At 39.2% G+C, this 27,835-nt stretch overlaps 1 protein-coding gene across 8 annotated transcripts in view; it reads right to left on the bottom strand.

Annotated features, from left to right (window-relative positions):
* PATJ (PATJ crumbs cell polarity complex component) overlaps positions 1-27,835 on the bottom strand; it is a 368,893-nt gene that overhangs the window by 296,944 nt on the left and 44,114 nt on the right. For all 8 annotated transcript variants that reach the window (XM_070468065.1, XM_070468067.1, XM_070468062.1 and 5 more), the window contains exons 12-15: positions 21,694-21,837; positions 17,270-17,346; positions 15,001-15,057; positions 4,900-5,034 (exon numbers count right to left, since the gene is read on the bottom strand). In XM_070468065.1, coding sequence (XP_070324166.1) covers positions 4,900-5,034; positions 15,001-15,057; positions 17,270-17,346; positions 21,694-21,837 — 413 coding nt within the window. The remainder of the gene's footprint in view (positions 1-4,899; positions 5,035-15,000; positions 15,058-17,269; positions 17,347-21,693; positions 21,838-27,835) is intronic.

The following is a 27,835-nucleotide window of genomic DNA, read 5'->3' on the forward strand; positions in this document are numbered from 1 at the left end:
GCAAGTCAATTGTCACACAAAAACAGGGAGGGAGATACATGTCACTGTTCACACCATATCTATGGTGCCAACCAGTACCACAAGCATAGAAAGTTCTAAAATGAACCAAATAGGGAGTAATTCATACTGAAAATAAAGCAAGTGGATACAACCAAAGCAGGAATTCTACCCATGCACAAGTATTTTAGTTTGTGCTTCATACTACTTCAACAAATCAGAAAATCACTTTTCAGGTTTTTATCTTGGAGTACACTTAAATATTTATTTAGCTCATTATTTATTCATTTGAATTGTCTCCAATTATTATAGCAATGCCTGGTAGTCCTCTTCACCACTCTCTATCACTAAAGGGATTGGTCACATTTCCCATTAGCAACTCCTATCTAAGGGGATTTATGGCCACTGTAAATAGCTGCTCTGGGCTGAGACTTGGCACAATGTTCTAACCCTGAGTGTATTTGTGTTCCTGATTTTAAGCTCTAAGCAGCACATTAAACACACACACACACACACAGTTTAGGAGTTTATTTGGCTAACTGTAAGGGACTTTTTAATTTCTATATTTGGCTGCTCAGAAGAAGCCAATTTTTATTTTAGAGTTTACAATATTTTTCTAGACTCTTGCAACCCTCTTAAGTACCATCAAGTCTCAGTTATTCAGAATCTGGAGCTAGAAAACACACACACACGTATTCATCTGCAGAGTATATAACACTGTACTAGTATTGTCCCACTACTTCATTCAATCCTATCCTATAAAGGTTGCTTATAACTCTACATGGTGGTGATGTTGCCAGTATCTCACAGTGAAATAATGTATAAAGCATTATCTTTACATGGACGACATTTCGCTAAATCCTCACAGAGAGTGAAGTAGGCATTTATTGATGAAGAAAATGATTCTCAAAAAAAAAGGGGGGGTGAGTGTCTGAGTGAATAGGTGGGTGTGGAAGTTTATCAGCTGTCTTGAGCGAAGGTTTATAAGAAAAATGTGCATTTTTATCACAAAAGAAAACACACCCGCCGTCATTAACAGCTGACCATCACTAACCCTCACTATGTACCCTACACCAAGCAAAGTTCTTTACCTTCATGGTTTCACAGTAAAACGCATTGTGAACGTTACACGATTCGAAATGAGGTACATGTTTTTAAGTCTCTTTGGCCTACGAAGAAAGCAAGGACGAGCAGCCGGTAAGTGGCAGTCTGACAGAGGTCACTTAGCTTCAAAGTCTGATATTCTTAACCCTCCTGCCAACGCAGGAGATGTAAGAGACACAGGTTCAATCCCTGGGTTGAGAAGTTCGCCTGGAGAAGGGCATGGCAACTTACTCCAGTATTCTCGCCTGAAGAATGCCATGGACAGAGAAGCCTCGAGGGCTACTAGTCTGTAGGGTCGCAGAGTTGGACAAAACTGAAGCGACTTAGCATGCACACATCGCACAGTAACTCATGGTTTCATGCACAACCAATTAGCTTTTTGTTATTTTCCTATTAGTTTTATGTCCCGTTGTTAAACAGGGATGTGTGTGTGAGAGAGAGGGGTTTTTTCACTTCATTCAATATTTCTGTAGAGGCTGCTATGGCCCGTGCTCTGTTCTATTTGAACTGTGGTGTTGGAGAAGACTCTTGAGAGTCCCTTGGATTGCAAGGAGCTGAATACAGTCAATCCTAAAGGAAATCAACCCTGAATATTCACTGGAGCTGAAGCTCAGATACTCTGGTTACCTGATGCAAAGAACTGACTCAGAAAAGACCTTGATGCTGGGAAAGATTGAAGGCAGGAAGAGAAGGGAACAGCAGAGGATGAGATGGTTGGATGGCATCGCCTATTGGGTGGACATACCTTTGAGCAAGCTCGGGGAATTGGTAGTGGACAGGGGAGTTGGTGATGGACAGGGAAGCCTGGGGTGCTGCAGTCCATGGTGTAGCAAAGAGTCAGACACGACTGAGCGACTGAACTGAACTGAATAATATTACTATTAATAATAATTTTGTTTGGAAATGTTTGTTCTGGGGTGCTTACATCGTAAATGTAAGATATTCAGTAGACAAATGAGAGATAATCAGTAGACAAACTGAATATATTCCTGCCTAATGCTCAGTGTAGAGGTCAGGGCTGGAGGTGTGACTTAAATACACTTAACTGAAAGTGTGAAGTTATTTAAAGCCATGGAACTGAATAAGATGATTTAGGAAGAGAGATGATTAAAGGAGAAGGAAGAAGAGAAGAGAACCCAAGTTGAGCAATAGAATGCTCCAACACTTAGCAGCAGCCAGAAGGGTGACAAGAAAGAGAGTCAGTGACACAGAAACAGACTAGTCCTGGCCCAGAAGCAGAGCCGGTTACCAACTATAGTGAAAACCGAGGAGAGAGAAGTAGGAGCTGGGTCTGACAAGGTTATGGTCACTGGTGACTTTGAGAAGTACTGTCCAGTGTGGAGGAAAGGAAGGAAAGGAAGTGAGTGAAATATGTATGGTGAAGAGATGAAGTCGATATTGTACTTTTATATTGTTGATGTTACAGCATCCATGTTTTTCTATGTTGTCACAGGGTTGTAAAAAATACTTTTTAATGTCTCCATAGCATGTATGAGACTTTTTAAAAAAGTTTTGATAAGAGTATAGCTGATTTACAATGTTGCATTAGTTTCAGGTGAGTAACAAAGTGAATCAGTTATACATATACTCACTCTTTTTAAAATTCTTTCCCTCTATAGTTAATTACAGAGTATTGAGTAGAGTTCCCTGTGCTATTGAGTTTTACTTTTTAATAATAAAATATAGAAGCACCCAAAAAAAAAAAAAATGGAGGGGGGTACATGCTAGGACATATGGTTCAGCTGTGGCAAATTCAGAACCAAAAGCAGCTCTTTTAACTTTCAAATCTGTGCCTCTTCCCCTATTCCAAGTTCCTTCACCAGAAATCTATACTTAAGAATTCAACCAGTCTTCATGCTACCTTGTTACAACACAGTCTATTACAAGGCAGAAGGCCCTTGGAATTCCAATCTCAGCTAAGGCACAGGGGACTCAGTTGATGTCTGGGATCACCCACACTTTCTTTAGTGAAATCTAGCCAACCTTTATTACCTACCATGTAGTAGTAATGAATTATACTTACTGCAACTGAGTTGTAAGCTAAAAATGCCTTAAATGATACTTTATGTTATGTATATTTACCACAAAAAAAGTAAACTAAACCGGTTTTTACTTATATTTCCATATCTCCCAAATAAATATATCCCATTTCTCAATAACTCATAACTACATATTATGGAAATATTTTCCAAATGGCCTCCAATCTGCAGATTATCATGTGTGATACCATAAAATTAGGCCATATACTGTGCAAATAAGAAGAGAAAGACATGATTCAGCACCAACATCCCATAAATGATAAAAGTCTAGGGCATTAATTCACATTAAGCATCCCAATATCATTTCTTGAACACATAAAAAATAAGCCATTTATTACACCTTAAAACAGGATCCCAACACCAGGCCTCCTCCTATGCTTATGAACGAATTTGCCAATAGCCATAGTACTTTTTTCTCTGACCTTAAAGTTCAACTCGAAATTCTCAACATACTCCTCCAGGTGACTGAACACTACTTAAAAAAATATCCAACAAGAAACCTATTTGCTATCCTTGCCACTTCACTTTAAACAAATATAATTTTAGAAAGAAATTTCTACTTCCAGGCCCATGAGATTCTAATCTTGGCCAAGACAATGAGGTTGATTCTATTACACCCAACCTAGAATTTCTTGTGGATCTAACACTTGGAAGAATACTTTTCTACGCAGCCTTCTCTAAGTTTGACTATTGCCCACATTTTTTTTAGATGCTCTGAAAGTAGTGTGATGTATTGAAAAACCAATGAAATGGGAGTTACAAAAGATGAACTAAAGTCATAATTCTATCAGTGGGTAAAGTTGGGGGAAATCAATGCCTTGTTTTCTTATCTATAAAATGAAGGGCTGTTGCTTGGATTTGTCTGCTGTGTTGGTGATAGAACTTTCCAGTCTAATAAAATCTCTCAAGGACTTATGTCAAAGCATAAGTGCTCTAGAATTGCTCCAACTGAAGAGAAGCTCAGAAGCCCGAGTAAGCCCACCAGAGGCTGCCATCTTGGGCGGAGGGAGTCCCAAAGAGACCGTTTGAAAGCCAGTCAGTAACATATTAGCTTGAGGTTATCCAGCTGTAATTCTTACTAGAAATAATCATCAAAACCTGCGAATAAATACAAGTACATGTTTCAAACAAGGGTCAGGGATTACAGTCTTAAAGAAAGAAATTTTGAAAAAAAAATTATGCTGACAAACTAAAGTGGGACACTAGGTTCTTTCTTAATCATGTAAATAAGCATTCAAAACAAGAACCTCTCAGGAGTCCCAAAGAATAGAGATAATGAACTGAAAGTATATCATCTGCTTCTCTTATTACTACTTAAGTTGTTAGTATTTTTCTTCATCTTTATTTTTTCCAGCTTTATCTAGATATAATTGACATATAACACGTACAAGTTTAACATATACAATAAATGACTTGATAAATATATTGTGAAATCATTACCACAATGAGGCCAATTAATACATCTATCACCTCACATAGTTTCCGTACTGTGTGTATGTGTGTGTATGTGTGTGTGATAAGAATACTTAAGATCTACTATTTCAGCCACTTTCAAGTATACAATACAGTTGTTGTTCAGTCACCCAGTCATGTCTGACTCTTTGCAATCCCATGGATAGTCAGCAAGTATTTTTCAGTTTCTAGTAGCTTACATTATATTGGCATTAGTAATATAACTCAGTGGATTTCTGGTGAGAACATACTTTCCCACAACTTAAAAATTCTTGCCCTGTATCTTTTTTCCCCTCAAAAATTTTACCTCAAGAAGTTCATCCTCTGGCTGTAGGAGGTTCAGTGTATCAAGAGGACCACCTGGAGCAATTGAAGAGATATAATGGTGCCCATCAAAGGAATCCACTTCCATGCCAAGCCTCAGAGTGTGAATGGGCAGCAGCTGCACCAAAACATAGAGCAGTAATATAAACATGACATGGACACATCTGGCTGGTAATCTTCCATCAAATGTCACGTTGACATGATAGCCCCGCCCCTTGAATCAGATCACGAAAATCCCCAAAGAGACAATAACTGGAAAACTAGCCTCAAGTAAAATATGAAGTCATTTGTCATCTTGTTCTCACTCTTTCCCTTTCAGATTCCCTGGGAATAGAGACAGACATACGAAGTCTCCAATTCTAAGCTCTGGCACTCCAAACTTCCAGTTGGTCCCAGAATGTATTCTGTGTTTCACTTTTCTGCAGGGCTTCTCATCCCTCCTTTTAATATATAACTTAAGTTCCATTCACACTTCAATACCAAAAGCAGTGTCAGCTTCCATGAAGCCCTTCCTGTTATCTGAGTTAATTCACCTCCATCTGGAGGTGATATAAGGGTGGATATAAGACCACCCTGTATACATCTCCATCACAGTTCACAACACACTGTGTTTAAAATTCCTATTTTCTTAACTGCCCCCGCGCTTGAGGGTATCTTTTCTCTCTGTAACCTTAGACCCTGGAATAGTACCAGGCATCTGAAGATGGGCTCATAACATGTTATTTGAACTAATTCATGAAAGATGGTACCTCTTTTGAGTGTCTTTTTCCATCTCACAAGTAAGAATACTTTCTGATGTGGGGGAGGCATGGGTGTGAATAAAGAAGGAAATTGTTATTCTACTCTCGGAAGGTAAGAAAATGAGTGTCTTAATGTTGTTGGCTATAAAGGTCAAGGGCATTCACCAAACTCCATGCCCTTCACTTTCAAAACTGGAGCTAATGATTTCTCACTGTGGCTATATAAACTCAAATATGGTTCAGTTCAGTCGCTCAGTGGTGTCCAACTCTTTGCGACCGCATGAATCACAGCACGCCAGGCCTCCCTGTCCATCACCAACTCCCGAAGTTCACTCAAACTCATGTCCATCAAGTCGGTGATGCCATCCAGCCATCTCATCCTCTGTTGTCCCCTTCTCCTCCTGCCCCCAACCACCCCCCAGCAAATATGGTAAATGGTACTAATTACAATTTATACTTCCTATATCAACAGTCCATTTATCTAAAATACTAGGCCCATCTCTAATGGTGTATTTGCTGAGGAGGAAACCCTACACAAGGTGGCAATGCACTCATGACATGGCTCTTTCCCTCATATTTCCTTTTCTCTGTGGTTATTTATCCTGAAGCTTGTCACCTCCCCTTAGTCATCTGCTCTGAGTCCCCAGAGTTCCACAGGCCTTGCTTCAGACACCACCTGGGGCTCATTTCCATGCCACTACAGGCACACAGACAAATGTGAAGTGGCAATGAAGCCAGCTGACTATGGCCGCAGTGGCTTAAATCAGAATGAGGAACTCCTGGCCTTGGGCTGATTTTCTGAAAATTAAATGCTCTTGACCAAGCACCTCAGGATCTAGTCATCTCGGGCAATGAGCTGTTCTAGCAGTGTGAAAGTAAGATTGTTTTTATTTTTGTTTCTTCTCTGTGATTTCTTCATTTCTCACTGCTGCTATCTCATTCTGTTTCATCACTGCACCCAATCTTTTGCTATCAAGCTAGGAGATAATAGGGTCCTTTCCGTTAGCACTGAAAGGTGAATAAAAGCTCTGAGAAATGTTCTATAATAGCAGTTTACCCATCCATCTCTGCCAACTCTCTTCCTTCCTTCCTTACGAGCCAAACACTAGAGCAGAGAGTGGCCAGTGGGTCCCCAAAGGTTTGCTGAAGTCTGCTTGCAAGAGCAGATTCTTCCATTTTCAGGAATTCTGCAAGCCAGTTGTTGATGACAGCCATTATTAAACATGAAATTATACAAATAATTAAACAAATAAAGTAGTATTAAAAATAAATTAGTAAGTAAATTTAACAATTTTAAAAATTAAAAATAAATTTATAAATAATAAATGAATTTATTTTTTATTTCACAATTAAACAAATAAATAAATATTAAAAAATAAATGTAGTGGAGCTCCCTTGGTGGTCCAGGGATTAAGAATCCATCTTGTAATGCAGGGGACACCTGTTCAATCCCTGCTCTGGTAAGATCCCACAGTCTCTATCCTATGGTACTAACATCTCATGTAGAAGACAGATAATATAAACAAGCAAGACAGCAAGCAGACTCAAGCAAAACAAAATAAGTCAATAAACAATGCACCAAGAAACAAGTGAAATATAAACCCCAAATTACTGTGGTAAGTGCTACAAAGGAGCTAATCAATGTTAGGACATCAGACATAACCATGATGGCTATTTTGAAAAGTTGGTCAGAGTAGGTTTCACACAGATGGGGACATGTAAGGTGAGACTCAAAGGATAAGAATGAGTCACCTCTACAAAGAACCTGCTGGTAGACTGCTTGTGGGAGGTAAGCGAAAAAGGTAATTGCTAAATTTTTGGTTTGAGCAACAGGGTAGACAGTGGTGGTAGTTCCTACATAGAAATAAGTGCCCAAATTAAAATGGACATTGCTGCACAGAGAGATCTTTGCTGCTTGTATAATAGCATGCCCCCATAAATAATAGAAGGATCAAGGAGGGAACTGATCCTAGGCTCTCCTCCAAGCCCCTTACTAAACCTGCTCTATTTCCCTTCTCCATGAACAGTTGATGTCAGGAACAGGCTGGAGCACCGCAGAGCAGCAGCAGCTTATTCAAGGAATCCCCTGCCCACCAGATGCAGAGCTGTGCCCCTCTAGGCTACTTCCCTAGATATCTGTAAATACCACACGCTCCCTAGAAGCTTGCGTGAAACACATATGCTCCACCTTCAATCATACTGAACAGATAAACTAGAAATGATGTTTACAAAATCTGTCAATCTAAAAGATGCCTACCTAATATTAGTTCTAAATCTAAATCTGAGTACAGCTGGGTTTCTGAGACTTCATGTTACGTGGCTCCAGGTATCTCTGTGGGAGCAGGACTATTTAATTACTTGTCCCAGCTGCATTTAGCAACTAAACAAATCAACCATTTCATCTGTCTCTCAGTAGTCCACCCTTTCGGAATTCTGAGAGCAGAAAGTGCTAAAATGACAGGAGTAGGTGTCAACAGATGATTGATGCCTTCACACACAAAGCACGTTATGCTTTTTGCTGCTAACTCAATGTGCTTTGCAAGGGGTCCTACTTAACTTGACAAAGTTAATTGAGCAGCAGGATGTTCATGATCCTGATATGACAAGTAAAGGATACAAGGAATCGGATCCAAGGAAAGTGTGACCATTGGGTGATTTACTGTTGATGTTAAAATGATGAAGATCAAATGAGATCAAGAAAGCAAGAGGCATTCAACCTATGAGTGGAGAGAATAGTCAGGAAACAAGCTGCAGTTCATTTATTTTATCTTGTCCCTCAAACAAGATATCAAAGTACTCAAGTGGGAATATAAATGTTGCTCCAGGGTTAAAAAAAAAAAAGCTTCTGAAAAGGAATAGCTATGTCAATGGTATGGGGAAGAGGCTTCCAAGAAAGTTGAACTTAAAATAGAACAGAAAGGATCCTATGATTAGTTCTTATATACACGCAAACCTCTCTCTCTCTTTTTATTTCACTGGAGATATTATATAATCATTTATGTTTAAAGATTAGGTAGAAAGAGTTGGTAAATTTACCCCAAATAAAAACAAACTTTCCAAGAATGCGGCTACAACTTTTAAACTAATGATGAAACGCAGGATAATGGCCTCCAAAGTGAGGTATATTCACATAGAGGTTGTGCAAAACAGTCAACCTAGAAGAGCTTGATTTATATTAGTTTCTCTCATCTGTCTAAAATTTTAATTCTGGGGAATTCCCTGGCAGTCCAGTGGTTAAGACTCCATGCTTTCACTGCCAAGGACCCATATTTAATCCCTGGTCAAGGAACTAAGATGCCACAAGTCACACGACATGGACGAAAAAAAATTAAAATCTTAACTCCGAATGTTCAAAAAATAAATATTACATACTCTGCTGTAGAGAAACACATTGAAGATCTCTTCAGCTCCCTTACACCGAGGTCAAGCATCAGCTGCCGTTTTTCATCTCAGATAGCATTTGTTATCTGTCTGGCCCAGGAGATATTTGAGCATTTGACACCTAACCTAACACTTTGCCCTCACGGCTCTTTCTCTCTACCTTTGCTAATGGTATTTCATCCACCTTGAATATCCACTGTTCTCATTTCTCCAAACTCATTCTTGAGAGTATACTTCATCCTCACATAAGCCTCCTTCATCTGTCTTGAGTAAGTAACCCCTCCCTCCTTGCATACAGCTGACCAATTCAGGGTTAGAGGCACTGACTCTCTACACAACTGAAAATCTGGGTATAACTTATAGTCAGCCCTCCATATCTGAGGTTCCTCCATATCTGAGGATGGTGTAGTACTGTAGTGTTGTTGTTTACTCAGTCATGTCCTACTCTTTATGACCCAATGGGCTGTAGCCTGCCAGACTCCTCTGTCCATGTGCTTCTTCAGGCAAGAATATTGGAGTGGGTTACCAAGTTCTGCTCCAAAAGATCTTCCCAACCCAGAGCTCAAACCTGTGTCTCTTATATCTCTTACATTGGCAAGCGGGTTCTTCACTACTAGCACCACCCAGGAAGACCATAGTACTATAGTATGCACTGTTAAAAAATTCTGCGTATAAGTGCAACCATGCAGTTCACACCCATGTTGTTCAAGGGTCAACTGTACACATAAGGTATCCTAGCAAAACCTGAATAATAATTCTCAATGAAGTGAGGCAAGGAAGGAATCACAGTTCCCCTTAGAGACCTCACCCCAAACCTACAAAATAAGAATGTTAGTCAGGAGGAACAAAATCGGGCATGACTATTTTGAAAAAGCTCCTCTGATGTTTCTGATAGGCCACCTGCCCTACTAGATAACCACTGTCACTTCAGTTATTTGATTCTGTATCTTGTGTTATTCACTCAAAAAGAGGCCAGAAAATTATATACTTAAGAATATAAATACATACTTAAGAATTGGTAACAGTGGCTGGTTGCCTCTGCAGAGAACAAGGGGACTGGGATGGGTGGGAAACATATTTTGCATTACCTGCTTCTGAAACTTTTAGATTTTATGTTTTGTCCATATATTATCTACTCAAACAGAAAAGCATAAAGAATGGCACAGACTCAGGAGCCAGATAACTTCTGATTTGTTTTCTGAATTTTGCCACTTACTAGCTGGCTTAAAACTCAACATTCAAAAAACTAAGATCATGGCACCTGGTCCCATCACTTCATGGCAAATACATGGGGAAACAATGGAAACAGTGAGAGACTTTATTTTCTTGGGCTCCAAAATCACTGCAGATGGTGACCGCAGCCATGAAATTAAAAGATGCTTGCTCCTTGAAAGAAAAGCTATGACAAACCTAGACAGCATATTAAAAGCAGAGACATTACTTTGCTTACATACCTTTGCTTACAAAGGTCCATCTAGTCAAAGCTATGGTTTTTCCAATAGTCATGTATGGATGTGAGAGTTGGACCATAAAGAAAGCCAAGTCCCAAAGAACTGATGTTTTCAAACTGTGGGGTTGGAAAAGACTCTTGAGAGTCCCTTGGACTGTAAGGAGATCAAACCAGTCAATCCTAAAGGAAATCAATCCTGAATATTCATTAGAAGGACTGATGCTGAAGCTGCAATATTTTGGCCACCTAACATGAAGAGCCAATTCATTGGAAAAGACCCTGATGCTGGAAAAGATTGAACACGGGAAGAGAAGGGGAGGACAGAGGATGAGATAGTTGGATGGCATCACTGACTCAACGGACATGAGTTTGAGCAAGCTCCAGGGGATGGTGAAGGACAGTGAAGCCTGGCATACTGCAGTCCATGGGGTCCAAGGACCCCAGTGGACATGACTGAGTGACTGAAGAGCAAAAGCTGTGTATGATCCTGGGCAAGTCACTTCACCTACCTGACAGTTTCCGCATACTAAAAATGGAAAGGAGTAAGCAGATGATAACCAAAAGAGTTATTCTGGAGAAATGTCTTTAAAGCAAAGCACTACTCCTGGTGGTTGAGTGGTGGCCCAGTACATTCCACTGTCTTCACAATTCTACTTGCTCAAGCAGAGTGAGAAGCAAACTCACATCTTAATGCCCTCTGGCTCCGAGAAAGTAATTAAGGAAGGAAACAAAGTGAAATTTGTCAGTCTGTCTTGTCAAAGCCAGAGAACAGGGCCTGGTCTTTTCGTTGCCCACACCAGGGATATCACTAATTACTAATGCTCACTTTGTATTACAATTGATGGCCGGCAGAAAGGTCACTGACATGAGCATAATGCTTCTCCCTCATAGCTCTGTGATTATCTTAACAGTAAACACTTGCCAAGAAAGCCATCCCTAAAAGTGCAAGTCTCCCCAGATGCGGGAAAACTGTTCTTGTGTCATGATTAACAGATTCCTAGAAGCAGTTCAGCTAATGCTCAAACCACTATAAAGTGCTTTCACCTCTCTCCCTACAACTCCATTCACCTCACAAGAAAGTCTTCTCCATTAACACTGGCCTGTCACAAAGGGAGATGCTTCTTGAATCTGCATCCTTTAAAACAATTCCTTCCGGCTATGAAGTGGTTACCAGAGTGACCAACTAAAGCCAGATAAACAATTAGAAACATCAGCAATAGTCATGAAACATGATTTTCCTAATCAGAAAGCTAACAAGACAGAGGAAAAACCTACAGCCTTAATCTCAGAGCATGATACTAACCTGCTTGGGACGTTCCACTGGTGTTACCTGGCACTGAGAATAAAGCCCAGGCTTATCAGTGTGGATCTCAAGGCCCTGGAGTACCTACCTGGTCTTCCTCACCTAAAAACATCCTACTGCTCATTTAGTTGGACCTGGACACTCCAAAACAACTTCCATTCCCCCAACAGGCCAACTCTTTCCCAACTGCACTTGCTTTCATCATTCTGTTTATGCTTCTTAAATCATCATGACTTTTTACAATCACTACCTTGCATCACTTTTACAATTTATAGCTATATTCTCAGGTTACACTTGTTTATTATCATGACCCAAACCAAGCCCGGGGCTCCCCTGGTAGCTCAGCTGGTAAAGAACCCACCTGCAATGCAGGAGACCCTGGTTTGATTCCTGGGTCGGGAAGATCCTCTGGAGAAGGGATAAGCTGCCCACTCCAGTATTCTTGGGCTTCCCTGGTGGCTCAGATGGTAAAGAATCTGCCTGTCATGCAGGAGACCTGGGTTCAATCCCTGGGTTGGGAAGACCCCCCAGAGGAGGGCATGGCAACCCACTCCAGTATTCTTGCCTGAAGAATCCCCGTGAACAGAAGAGCCTGGCAGGCTACAGCCCATGGGGTCACAGAGTTGGACATGACTAAGCGACTAAACACAGCACAGCAAACCTAGCCCAGAACCCAGGCTCCAGGAGAGAGAGGACCCTTTGTATTCTGCTCCCCACAGTCAGCTGCAGTGTCTGGTGTAAAGTAGGAGCTCTGTAAATATTACAAGAATGAAAAAATGCTCTCTAAGCTGCAAGCTGCCTCTGCTACTATATTATCCAGTTGTATAATCTGAGGTGACTCATTCAACCTATGCAAACTTTAGGATCCTTGTGTGTGAAATGGGTTTAGACAGGCCAGTTTTCTTTACATATTGCAGAGAGAAAGTAGAAACTACTACATCAAGAACCAAACTTCCAATTTTAAGAGGATTTTTTAAAATTATAGCTCATTATAGCTCATTAAAATAATCTGTGGACATTTAATAAAGAAATCAATGCTTAAAAAAGTAAACATGATAATGTTACATTAAAAAAAGCACACATCCCTTCTCTGCCACATATATCATACAAAAGAATGAGTATACCAACTACAAGTATATAAACATATACAGGTAACAACAAAATATGAAAAAAGAATAGTGCAATTAAGGATTGCACTATTAAGGATTGACAGTGCAATTCTTCTAGTGTAAAAAAATTAAAAAACAAAGTTTTTGCTATAATCTAGTGTGTGCATACATAGTCGTGTCCAACTATTTGAAATCCCTTGGACTATAGTCCACCACCAAGCTCCTCTGCCCATGGAACTTTCCAGGCAAGAATACTGGAATGGGTTGCCATTTCCTCCTCTAGAGGACCTTTCCAACCCAGGGATGATTGAACCTGCATCTCCTGCATTGGCAGGTGGATTCTTTACTATTCCAATTTCAATTAAATGTTTTAAAACAGCTTTTTTTTTTTTTTAAGGAGATCTTAATAGGTCAGAGGTTAAAAGTACTAGAAGCATACAACTGGGAAACAAAACTATCATTTATGGAATGGTTCTTATGTATCGGCACTGAGCTATACTAACTGGGGTATATGTTAAATATACTTATATGTAACCTTCTACAATGTAGATTTTATTGTTTGTATTATACAGAAGAAAAATTAGGCTGCTTAATTCATCCCCAAAGTATTTCCTCAAATGTTACCTTCTTAATGAGGCTTTTCCTGATCAACCTATCTAAAATTGCAAACCCACATTCTCTCCTGAATTCTTTATTCATCTTTCTTGCTTGGCACATATCATCTATACTATATAATTTATTACTTATTTTCTATCTCCCCCTACTAAAATATAAGTTCTACAGGGCAGGGATTGTTTTGTTTTGTTTTGTTTTCATTCCTGTTCTCTTCTGAAATCCCAGACCCAGTGGAGGACTTGGCACTGAGTTGGTATCAATAAATACTTGATGAATGAACAAATGAACAGCTAAATGTACTGGTGAGTTGGTTCTGAACATCTGTTCTACTCAAAACCTTTCCACACCATTATGCCAGAGTAACTCAGTGCAAACAGATATAATGCATAGCTGATCAGGAAGAAGATAAGTAGACTGGTGGCAAGGAAGTAGGGATGAAGACGAGAGAGAACATGCTCTGCCTGGAGAAAGACAACGACACTCTTTAAGATGTAAAAGGTGTGGTCACTATATTTTTTCCTTAGAATAGAAAATGATGAGATGGGGTCTTACAGCTTGGAATATGTAAGAACAACTAAAGCTGAACTACATGATGAACTGAGCCTGAGCGAGGGCATGGTTTCCTCCAAGGACATCTCAAGTTCTAACAGCAAGGAAGCTGAAGGCTAATCAGGAAACCCCTGAAGAGCTAAGCAGATTTCTACAATCCCAAAGTACTGAGGGAGACTTGGAGTTCCCAGGTTCCACCAGGGAGCGGGAACTGATAAATACCTCAGACTCAATGGAATACTTGAAAGGTCATGTGTTGGGAGCAAAGGCAACCCAAGAGAGTCCAAACCTTACCTGAACCGTACCTCTGCCTCACTGCACACACACCCCTCCCCCCCACACACACATGCACAGCATCTCCTTAATAGAAGAAACAGTGACTCCTGCATCTCCTTAATAGAAGAAACAGTGACTCCTTTGGACAGAGATAACATCACCTTAAGCCTTCTGCAGTTGGTGTACATAGTATCAAATATTCAGTCTAACTGAATATTTGTTAGAGTCAGTAGTTGTAGTAAATGGGCTTCGTTGATCTGCCAGCATGTGTAATCTTCCCAGACCAGGAATCAAACCCATATCCCCTACATTGGCAGGTAGATTCTTAACCACTGGACCATCAGGGAAGTCCAGGAAACAATTTAAAAGGACTTATAATATCTGAAAAACTAACACTGCAAAGCCTGCTCTGAACACTACCTTTAAGGTGGGCAAAGCAGTCAAGCCTGGAATTTTGGTATCTGAAGTGGCCTACATTCTTCCCAGGCACATCTAACTATCACATTTCATACCAGTCAGAACCTACTACATTTCCAGAAAACCTCTAAAATTAAAATCTGAAAACTTTAGGTCACAGCATTAATCTAGTTACTTTGACAAGAATTTAGAGAAAGTTCTTCAAGCAACAAAAAACTGACAACGGTTTAAACAATGTGCTTACCTTCGAATATTTCTGTAATTCAGCATCATCAGCAATCTGTGTATCCAAAGTGGCAACCTAAATTCACAAGATACTGTCAATATTTGTAAAAGCATAACTTTATTTCTTCCTAGGCTTTCTGAAAAAAATCTGTATAAAACCTATATATTGATAACTCCATCTAATCTTTTTTCTATGTTTCTAAAATCCATAACACACAATATAAAATCTCAGAGAATATTTGCTCTTTTGACATTGTTCTCCCCAACAGTCTTTTTTCATAAATGATTCAAAAGTTGAAGTAGAAGGTGATGGGCAAATATATGTACTATTTTTAAAAATCCATGATGCCTAAAATTTTAATTTAATCCTCCATTATATTAAAACCATAAAAATTTTATTCTTTTCACAAAACCAAGACTATGGTCATTTTTATTTCTAAACCTAGGCCTTGAAACAAAGTTTGCAAGTTCATTAAAATCAGAGAAGTTTGGAAAAACTGAAGCACCTGAATTTCCACAGCAAGCTCAGATCATTTCTCTAGGAGAAAGAGCCAGTGAGGACACAAATAAAGACCTGTACTGGTGGGAAGATGGTGGAATCCTGAAAGCTTTTAATCATGGCCTAAAACTATTGTTCTGAGCTTCAGTGGTAGACATCCACAGAAGTGAATTCCTTGCAAGCAAAACACTTCACTGATGACTTGCATCTGTAAGTTGTTAACAAAATACAGTGCACCTGGAGGGGGGATAAGTTAAACAGCAGTTCAGCTAAATCTCCTACAAGTACTGCACTTCAGATAAGTATTTTCTGGAAGAAAATACAGTAAGAAACACTAGAGCATGTGCATGCAGTAGGTATGCACTTTTGTATGTACACATTCACTCATCCATCTTGCCTGGCTTCTCCTTTCATTGCCTTGTCCCTGTCACTTTAAATTTCCAACTCCAAATTCTGTCTCTTGCGAGCCCCTCGGTTATGACCTCATCATGTGATAAATTTGGAAAGGTAGTTATAAAGAGGATAATGTGCATGTTCAGTCGTGTCCAACTCTTTGTGACCCAATGGACTGTAGCCCACTCCTGTCCATGGGATTTCCTAGGCAAGAATACTGGAGTGAATACATTTCAATACTTTTCACTGAATACATTTCCTCCCCTGGGGGATCTTCCTGGAATCGAGACCTAGGGATGGAGACCACATCTCCTATGTCTCCTGCACTGCAGGCAGATCCTTTACCGCTGAGCCACTGGGGATGCCCCAAAGAGGATAAAATTTTAACCAAAAAGAGCTCATTTAAAACCAACCATTTAAAAAAACTGGTACACAAAACTATTTTGGATAGTAACCACTCCAAATAGTAGAAAGGTCATTCCCTAGGTGATAGGCTAATGACAAAACAGCTCCAAAATCTACGAAGAAGCAACAGTTCATGAGGACCAACGACCAACATGCAAGTACAAAACTAGCAAGACGAGAAAGCATAAACTGTTTTGACTCATGTTAATGACACTGGAAAATGTCTGACAATAGATAGTGGCTAGAATAGAAAAAAAAATCTCCAACCAGCCAACAAATACTAATGGCAAACATATGTAAGAAAATGTGAATAACAATAGAAATTTAATAGAATACTTTATTACTAACATGTTTAATGGGCACTGCAGAGGCTTTTCTAAGCACAGCTTTCTGCTTTCATGTGGATTCATTTGGGGGAAATGTAATCAATCCCTTACTCAATGAATCTAATAACAGGTGAAAGGAAGTCTAATGGACCACTGGCACTATAAACTTATACCTAACCTAAATTACTTCCTGTTCTCCCAAATACATTTGATAATCATTCTTTCATTTTTCTCATAAAACTGTAACATTCTTTGTGAAACATAGGACTAATATCCACAGCCCTTTCAGTGTACAATAAAACAAACAGATCATAAAAGCAATCATAAAAATGCCAGCAATTTTAAGCAGCTGATACAGGTTATAAATTTAAAGGCAAGTCCTCTCTCTCCTAACATTTTTCAGCCTATTGTTAACTTAAATGGTCTCAACATGAACTGAGTGTCTGTTAATTGTAACTGAAACTTGTGTCCAGTCCTTATCTGTTCTTGCAGTCTAAAATGAAAAAATAAAATTAATTAATTGATTCAATAGGGAAAAAAACACAGGAGGAAAAAATAAAGGCAGGCTGGTTATTCTTTGAGTCTCCCATTTCTTTCAACTGTGGCATTAGGAGCATGACATAGAATGAGACATGAGTGTTTTTTATTAGAAGATTTTAACATACCATTACTTCATAATCAGGGCCCAGTACGTTTTCCCATCTGGATTTCAGCTCATTTTCTGGAGAGTCTGGGGCTTTTTCTGGATTAAAAAAAAAAAAAGTTGAAGCTACTGTGAGTTAAACCCACTGAACTACTGAATTCTCCCATAACAGCACAGTTTGAGTAAGTAAAAGGGAAATGAATAAAAACGAAAGTGTGTTAACTTAGGTCTATTGAGGTAAAGTTAATCTGAGGTGGGAGAAGGCAATGGCAGCCCACTCCAGTACTCTTGCCTGGAAAATTCCATGGATGGAGGAGCCTGGTAGGCTGCAGTCCATGGGGTCGCTAAGAGTTGGACACGACTGAGCGACTTCACTTTCACTTTTCACTTGCATGCATTGGAGAAGGAAATGGCAACCCACTCCAGTGTTCTTGCCTGGAGAATCCCAGGGACGGGGGAGCCTGGTGGGCTGCCGTCTATGGGGTCGCACAGATTCGGACACGACTGAAGCGACTTAGCAGCAGCAGCAGCAATCAGAGGTGACTTATAAGACATGTAAAATGTAAAGACTGGCTGTGACCAATCTATGAATAGGGCTTCTGCTATTAAGGAATATTTTAAACGGAAGAAGAAATGATAAGTTATCAATGAAATCTTAATTATATAGTTTATATGCAAACATCCTGTGGTTTACAAGTAAAATGCATCTGGCTTTGCTTTATGCTAGCTATGTTAGGACAAAGAAAGATTTAAGGTGAATGTTAATCGCTTCAGCATAGTACCTTCCACTCACCCGCAGGAAGTGTAAAAACCTATCAAGATATCTTTACTATCAACAAGGCACAACAACATGACCCAATCAAGCTTTTTACTTGGGTGGATATAAAAGTCTGTCTGATTTAATTCAACCAATGAGTTGCATGAGCTTTAATGTAACAGAAACTTTGGTTTTACTTTGGTCTTTTGTGGCTATATACCTTTATGATTTTCTTACTTAAGGGGAGTACTGCCTTTTTTGCATAGGTCAGATGATTTTTAAAAGTGAAGACAGATTTTAAATGTCCTGCTTATCCTCCATATGACCTTAGCCAGAAGCTCAACGCAGTTTGCAGTCTGAGTAATACCTAATAGACAAAAATCAAAGTACTAAAACTATAATTTCAATTTAGATCCACAGTGGTAGCAGACAATAAACAGACCTCCACCTTTTCTCTTTAAGAAAAACTCAACTGTGTCACAAGAGTGGACAAGTCACAGAACACTTACCACAACTGATATAACCATCTGTCTAAAATCAAACGTAACTTGCAAGATCAGCTTTTTCAAGCCTTCAGCAGACATCTAATCTCAGATGCATATAATGCTTAATTACATAGTGCAAATCATTAAGTAAAACAGACTAACCTCAAAAATCAGAGACTAAGACTAATGAACACTAAAGTACTTATATTACTAGATTTACAAACGCATATCCACAAAGTAACTGCATTAACTGATGTGCTAGATTACATTTTGAGGATAACTAACTAAAGATTCTATTAAAAACAAAATGTCCTTCATGTGGGTTCAGCACCTTTGTGCCTACTCTATTAACATTTCCATAAGAAATTACATTAAGAGTTCTATTAAATTTCTCACAGACACCAGTTTCTTATGTGGTAGGCTAATTTAAAGAAAACTTGTAATGTGTTGGTTGCTTGTAAGCTTAAAAACATGATATCTAAAGAAATTTTATACACATGTATAAGATGTTTATTTCACCTACAATTCTAAGTTTATTTTTACCTCAGTCATACAATGAAATCATAGTCCTGAGTTTTAAATCAGATAACAAAGGCCTATGTACCAGAGGAAAGAGACTACTTTCAGCAGCTCAATAAATTCTAGGCAACACAAAATGATCACACACAAAAAATGAATATTAAGATGATCTGACACAATTATTTCATTGGCAACAAAGAATATGCCAACTATTGCCACCTTCGAATGTGGATTGTTTCAATCTAAAGGCAGCCAAGATCCAGCAGACTCAGGAAGAACGTTCATCCCTCCCTTAACTACCTAAAGGAATTTAGCTAGGGAACCTGTACCAGAAAGAGAGCTATAATCGGAGACAACTTTTTTTTTTTTCCACAATACTGTGGAGGCTGCCCTGTATGACCAGACCTCCCTAGAGTTTTTTTTTTTTTAAACGTTTATTTTATATTGGGGTATAGCTGATTATGGAGTAGGGAATGGCAACCCACCCTAGTATTCTTGCCTGGAAAATTTCATGGACAGAGGAGCCTGGTGGGCTACTGTCCACGGGGTCGAAAAGAGTCGGACATGACTGAGTGACGAAGCACACACTAAGCATGTAGCCAATTAACAAAGCTGTGACAGTTTCAGGTGAAGAGAGAATGGACTCAGTCATACATCCTCTTCCAAACTCCCTTCCTATCCAGGCTGCCACATAACACTGATCAGAGTTCCATGTGCTGTATTCAGTAGGTCCTTGTTGGTCATCCATTTTAAATATAGCAGTGTGTACATATCCACCCCAAACTCCCTAACTATCCCTTCCCCTCAGCTTTTCCCCCAGCCCCATCCCCACAACCATAAGCTCATTCTCAAAGTCTGTGAGTCTGTTTCTGTTTTGTAAGTTGACTTGTATCATTTCTTTTTAGATTCCACATATAATGGATGTCATATGATATCTCTGCTTCTCTGTCTGACTTACTTCACTCAATAGGACACTCTGTAGGTCCATCCACATTGCTGCAAACAGCATTATTTAATTCTTTTTAATGGCTGAGTAATATTCTATTGTGGGCTTCTCTGGTGGCTCAGATGGGAAAGAATCCACCTGAAACACAGGAGACCAGGGTTCGATCTCTGGGTTAGGAAGATCCAACGGAGAAGGGAATGGCTACCCACTACAGTACATGTGCCTGGAGAATTCCAAGGACAGAGGAACCTGGCGGGACACAGCCATGGCATCGCAGAGTCAGGCTTGACTCAGCAACTAAGCACATAGTATTTCATTGTATATATCACACCAGAGACAGCTTTTTATCTGAAAAACCTGTCTGCACAGCAGGGCAAACTTCTAGTTATCAAATGTCTGCTCTTCTTATCATCCTGCAAATTACTCCTCCCACTGGAAGGCCCAGGCCCTACCCCATTACTTAGCTCAGGATAGCACAGAAGCCTCAGTTGCCCAACTTGCCCTTAAGGGCTCACAATTTTATGTGACTCCTACACATGGAAAATTTGTGTTTCTCCTGTGTTACTGTATCTTATGTTAATTTAATTATTAGGCCAACTAAAGAAACTAGAAGGGAAGAGGGAAAATGGGTCTGCCCTTACAGAAAAAGGAGTTAACTTCAAAGCAGTTTTTTAGACCAAAGAAGAATCTGGCCTAACTCTCTAACTGAAATTATATACACTCACGAAAAAAAAAAAGAAGTGAGGTTGATCCTTTGAGCAGATATTTCTAAAAATACTTCTCACTTTATTTTATTTTTTTTTTACTGTTTTTGTTTTTTCCTTTTAGGCTGAGCCTCATGGCACGTGGCATCTCAGTTCACTGACCAGGGATCACACCTGTGCCACACGCACTGAAAGCACAGTCTTAACTACTGGACTATCAGGAAAACCCATATTTCTAACTTTAGAAAGTATTTGATTTTCACTTGATAATTCACGGTACACCTATCTGGGCTCACATGAATTTAAATAGCAGAAGTTAACTGCAATTTACTTGGACCAAAAAGAACAACCTAAATTTCCAAACAATATGAAGTTTTAAAATTTGACTGAAGTGTTTACTCCTTCCTTCAGGCCCTTCTTTCCTGACAGAAGACAATCAAAGCCAAAAGTCAAAGTGTCTCTGGACGCGGATGAAGTTTAAGCATTCCATTTCATTCAACTGGCAAGTCTTTCCTGAATGCCTCTGTACAGGGAACTGTGAGATTGTGACTGAAAATGCTTGCAGAGTCGAGTCAACTAGAGTAGCAGAGGAAACATACAACAAAGCCCAAAGGTACAGGTACTTATCAATTAAAAAGAAAATTAAACACTAAATACATAGCAACCTGGAAATTTGGTGAAATATATAAAAATGTATACACTACTGTTATGGTGAAAAGGAAATATTACTATATGTATACAGATAGCTATATCAATGTTAATACACAAGCTAAAGTATGCAGTAATTAAAAATGCTGATGTAATCACTAATAAAAATGTATTCAAAATCAACATAATTAAACAGTGATTAAAAAAAATATGCTTATTCTCAACTGCTGTGAGTGTTAAGATGCTGATATTAAGAATATCTTATTTTATATCTTCAAAACTACCTCTAAAAGTCTTCACATTATGTTAACTTACAGAGAGAAAATGGTTAACAAATGATAAAGTCAAATTACTTTGACTGCTTTGAATTGAACGCTTTGTGCTTACCCAGTTTTTCTAAGGCTTGCATGTTGTCATTTTTTAGATCCTCCATTCTTTCTTCAGTTTTCTCCTCTTCATCCAAATTAGTTTCCGTTTCCACTGCTCCAGTCAGAAACAGGGCTGGTGTATTTGGTGGTTCTACCACAGTTCCTAAAATAGGAATTGTTAACTTGAATCACTATCAGATGAAGATCATATTTAAATAAGCTTATTTCACTTCTGTTCTTCCATTTCACAACCTTATTACAAACATCTCAGGTAACTTACACATTTTATTCTTTTATTTAAAATGCCATTTGTGATAATGGCTCAATTCTTTAGAAAACACACTTGTAGTTAGTATTGAAAAGAATAAGGAATTAGGCCACCTGATGCAAAAAGCCAACTCATTAGAAATGACCCTGAGGCTAGGAAAGATTGAAGGCAGGAGGAGAAGGGGACAACAGGGGATGAGATGGTTGGATGGCATCACTGATTCAATGGACATGAGTTTGAGGAAGCTCCGGGATTTGGTGATGGACAGGGAAGCTTGCACGCTGCAGTCTATGGGGTTGCAAAGAGTAAGACATGACTGAGCAACAGAACAACAAGTGAACACCATGAACTAGGCAACAAAAAGAAAAAAGCAAGGTAAAGTCTATGATGAAGCAGGATGACAATACAGCCTTGGGGAGTTGGGGAAGAGGAGAACTCTGGGGGCCATAGTTCTCACTACTATGGTGGGCATGGAGCAAGATAAGCAGGAAGCCAGTTCCATTGTTTTGGGCAATCCTTGGTTCTGGTATGATGTTATCATGAGTTTAACAAATGACTGTATATAAGTAAACTTGGGAATGAGAAGGAAAAGGGAGAAAATTCCCCTAGTTGCAAAGGTTCTTCTCTTAGCTATATTGAGCAATGTAAGCTTTCAATCTCAAGCATGTCAATTACTCTCTCTTTAAATGGCAACCCACTCCAGTACTCTTGCCTGGAAAATCCCATGGACTGAGGATTCTGGTAGGCTACAGTCCATGGGGTCGCAAAGAGTCAGACACAACTGAGCGACTTCACTTCAAACACAAGAAAGGTTGTATAAGAACCATTTCGTTGTGTTATTCACATGGTCGTCTCTTTGTGACCACATGGACTGAAGCCCATCAAAACCATTTTAGGTTATTTTTAAATAACCACAGTTCAGTCAGTCAGTTCAGTTGCTCAGTCATGTCCAACTCTTCCCTGGAGTTGGACAGGCTTTCCTGTCCATTACCAACTCTCGGAGCTTGCGCAAACTCATGTCCATCGAGTCAGTGATGCCATTCAACCATCTCATCCTCTGTCATCCCCGTCTCCTACCGCATTCAATCTTTCCCAGTATCAGGGTCTTTTCCAATGAGTCAGCTCTTTGCATCAGGTGGCCAAAGTACTGGAGCTTCAGCTTCAACATCAGTCCTTCCAATGAATATTCATAACTGTTTTCCTTTAGGATGGATTGGTTGGATCTCCTTGCAGTCCAAGGGACTTTCAAGTCTTCTCCAACACCACAGTTCAAAAGCATCAATTCTTTGGTGCTCAGCTTTCTTTAGAGTCCAACTCTCACATTCATACATGACTACTGGAAAAACCATAGCTTTAACTAGATAGAACTTTGTTGGCAAAGTAATGTCTCTGCTTTTTAATATGTTGTCTAGGTTGGTCATAGCTTTTCTTTCAAGGAGCAAGCATCTTTTAATTTCATGGCTGCAGTCACCATCTGCAGTGATTTTGGAGCCCTCCAAAAGTCTCTCACTGTTTCCATTGTTTCCCCATCTATTTGCCATGAAATGATGAGACTGGAAGCCATGATCTTAGTTTTCTAAATGTTGACCTTTAAGTCAACTTTTTCACTCTCCTCTTTCACTTTCATCAAGAAGCCCTTTAGTTCTTCTTCGCTTTCTGCCATAAGGGTGGTGTCATCTGCATATCTGAGGTTATTGATATTTCTCCCTGCAATCTTGATTCCAGCTTGTGCTTCATCCAGCCTGGCATTTCGCATGATGTACTCTACATACAAGTTAAATAAACAGGGTGAAAATATACAACCTTGACATACTCCCTTCCTGATTTGGAATCAGTCTGCTGTTCCACGTCCAGTTCTAACTGTTGCTTCTTAACCTGCCTATTGATTGACCTGCATGCATAAATAGCCACAAGTGACTTAAAAAGTATTCCCATCAAAAATATTGAACTCGGGCTTCCCTAGTGGTCCAGTGGTTACAAATCTGCCTTGCAATGCAAGGGACGCTGGTTTGATCCCTGGTCTGGGAAGATTCCACATTCGGCAGAGCAACTAAGCCCATGTGTCACAACTACTGATACAGCACTCTAGAGCTGGCAATCTAAAACTACTTGAACCCATGTGGTACAACTACTGCAGTCCTTGCACCGAGAGCCCATGCTCCACAACAAGAGAAGTCACCACTTTGAGAAGTCCACACACTGCAACAAACAGTAGCCCCTGCTCACTGCAACTAGAGAAAGCCCGCGTGCAACAGTGGAGACCCAGCACAGCCAAAAAACTAAATAAGTAAATAAATCTTAAGAACAAAAAAAAAATGAACTTGAATCTAAGGCTTAAGCTCTAGCTCCCAACTCACAAGAAACATTTGGGATAGAGTAACAAGTTAAATGACACCATAAGGAAACAATCAAATTCTGAAAGTATAAACAGTGCTGCGATGAACATTGGGGTGCACGTGTCTCTTTCAGATCTGGTTTCCTTGGTGTGTATGCCCAGAAGTGGGATTGCTGGGTCATATGGCAGTTCTATTTCCAGCTTTTTAAGAAATCTCCACACTGTTTTCCACAGTGGCTGTACTAATTTGCATTCCCACCAACAGTGTAAGAGGGTTCCCTTTTCTCCACACCCTCTCCAGCATTTATTGCTTGTAGACTTTTGGATAGCAGCCATCCTGACTGGCGTATAATGGTACCTCATTGTGGTTTTGATTTGCATTTCTCTGATAATGAGTGATGTTGAGCATCTTTCCATGTGTTTGTTAGCCATCTGTATGTCTTCCTTGGAGAAATGGCCAGGACATGGAAGCAACCTAGATGCCCATCAGCAGACGAATGGATGAGGAAGCTGTGGTACATATACACCATGGGATATTACTCAGCCATTAAAAAGAATTCATTTGAATCAGTTCTAATGGGATGGATGAAACTGGAGCCCATTATACAGAGCGAAGTAAGCCAGAAAGATAAAGACCATTACAGTATACTAACACACATATATGGAATTTAGAAAGATGGTAACGATAACCCTATATGCAAAACAGAAAAAGAGACTCAGATGTATAGAACAGACTTGTGGACTCTGGGAGAAGGCGAGGGTGGGATGTTTCAAGAGAACAGCATCGAAACATGTATATTATCTAGGGTGAAACAGATCACCAGCCCAGGTTGGGTGCATGAGACAAGTGCTCGGGCCTGGTGCACTGGGAAGACCCAGAGGGATTGGCTGTAGAGGGAGGTGGGAGGGGGGACCGGGATGGGGAACACATGTAAATCCATGGCTAATTCATTTCAATGTATGACAAAAACTACTGCAATGATGTAAAGTAATTAGCCTCCAACTAATAAAAATAAATGGGAAAAAAAAATTCTGAAAGTAGTATTTCAGCGACAAATGGGCAAATCCCTCCAAAAAGTCTATGCTATGGAGGCAGGGACAAGGGATTCTTCTATATTAAAAGAAAAAAAAAAAAAAGTATAATACATGCAATGAGTAAAATGCATAAAAATCAATGATCTTGATTTTATGAGGTTTTCAAGAGGAATAAGGGAAGTGGAAAAAGGAGTTACAAAAGACATTTGGGAGCAATTTGGAAAATTTAACTATGTGTTAGGTGTTTGATATTAGGTAATTACTATTAATTTTCTCTGGATAATGATATCATGGCTATTTTTAGAAGCTGTAAACTAAAGTACGTAGGACTGATGATATCTACAACTCACTCTTAAATGGTTCAGAAAAAGCTAAATAGATGAAGCAAACATGGCTAAGTTAACTGCTAAAATCTAAATGATGGATTCTGTGGTTATTTTTCATATCATTTTTCAAATTTCCTGTGTGTTCAAACATTTTTACAATAAAAAGTTTAAAAAAAAAGTTAAAAGTTTCTATATGAAACTTAATATGACCTTAATATCTTAATATGACATTTTAAACCACACTTTTCTTTTTAATTATCTATTTATTTATTTATTTTTGTTGCACTGGATCTTTGTTGCTGCATGCAGGCTTTCTCTAGTTGTGATGAAAAGGGGCTACTCTTCACTGTGGTACATTGCAGTAGCTTCTCCTGTTGAGGAACACAGGCCCTAGGCACTGGGGCTTCAGTCATTTTAGCATGTGGGCTCAGTCATTGCAGAATGCGGCTCCAGGGCACACGGGCTTAGCTGCTCCACAGCATGTGGAATCTTCCCGGTCCAAGGATCGAACCTGTATCTCCTGCATTGGCAGGCAGATTCCTAACCACTGTGCTACCAAGGAAGTCCCATAAGATTTTTTAGAACATTCATCTTTTAATATACACTAATTGTACAGCCCAATGCCAGTAAAACAAATGCCAGCCAGACGCTGCTGATGTAGGCTGGGGAGAAGAGTTACACATTAGGCAGGGTACACAGTACAAAGCCATACACGATGTGTGTTACAAATCGTATGCAAACTGATATACAAATAAGTATACCCAAAGTATGCAAATAAAAAGAGTTTAGAGGAGAAAAGGTAAGATTTTTGGATGGCAGGGGAAGGTATCACTCAAGAGCTAGAAGCCGGCAGTCTGTTTCAGTAAAATAGACTTAACTGCTGCCTATAAAGAAGGCACACAGAGATATGTTAGATGGGACAGTGGATAAAGACATAACCATTCCCTTACATTACAGTGGCTGAACACAAAACAGGTGACCACGACGTAGTATGATAAATGCTCCAGCAAAGTGCTTTTCAAAGGGTACTAAAGGGTATGAAACACATAGGAAGGACACCCAAACCATGGAAGAAGTGCAGATTTAAGGTCAAAACCTATCCCAATATAAATTTAAAATGTAGGCATGCCCAGTAAAGAACTGCTGATTCATAGATGACACAGTTCATTTGATACAGCAGAGTAAAGCCAAGGGTTCTATCAGAGCTGCTGAAAACTATTATATTGGTATAAATATTTATGCAAACCTTTTAAGGTCAATATAGCATATGTACAATTTGTATTATTTAACCAATTCTAAATTTCACACATACAGTGCAGTTGTCAGGGCATCTATCTTTCAGCAGCAAAATTTCCACTATCATATAAAATTTTAACAATTCCAATGTAAATATCAATATAATTCAATATCAGTTGAAAGCAAAAGTTTCCAGGATATAATAATATATCTTCAGAGAATGAGAAAAAAAATGTACTCATCTTCTGACAAATTCTAATTTAACTATTTCCTACTCACTAGTTATGTAAGTAGTCATTGAACTTAAATTGTACATGTTCCTATAATTACCAAATTTGTTGATCTATCTATAAGTTGACAATTAAAAGTTGGCATGCATAGAATTATGTATTTGTTCCATAAATCTACTATTCTTTTTTTTTTTTTAGTTATACCACTTTATTGCTACCAACCCATCTTCCTCCACCCTCGTGCATACATGCTCAGTCACGCCAGGCTTCTCTGTCCATAGACTTTTCCAGGCAAGAATACTGGAGTGGGTTGCCATTTCCTTCTCCAAATCTACTATTCTTATAATCAAAATAACAATATCATTTTATAAATCAAAATGTCCTTGACAGAAATCCACGTTTTATTTTCTCTTGCTATAGTTCACAGAGTAAATCAAGAAATATTAGAATCAAACATTAGAAGTAATATGAAACCTGAAGTCTGCAAAATGTCAAAGCATTAGACAAATGAGAGTCTCTGAAACAAAGGTTGGCAAAGCTTTACTATTCAAATGCAAGTAATAAATGAAATTTGGAAGCTTTTGGGGAAAATGATTTCCATCTCCATTTAGAGACGCTGTCAGAGATTAATGCATATCAGGGTTCACATTCTAACATTTGGACTGGCACATTATAACAGGCAAAGGAAACTCTTCTTCAATGCATAAATGAGCTGATTCACTTCTCCATAC

The sequence above is a fragment of the Odocoileus virginianus genome, chromosome 5, assembly GCF_023699985.2.
Source record: "Odocoileus virginianus isolate 20LAN1187 ecotype Illinois chromosome 5, Ovbor_1.2, whole genome shotgun sequence".
Taxonomy (NCBI): Eukaryota; Metazoa; Chordata; class Mammalia; order Artiodactyla; family Cervidae; genus Odocoileus; species Odocoileus virginianus.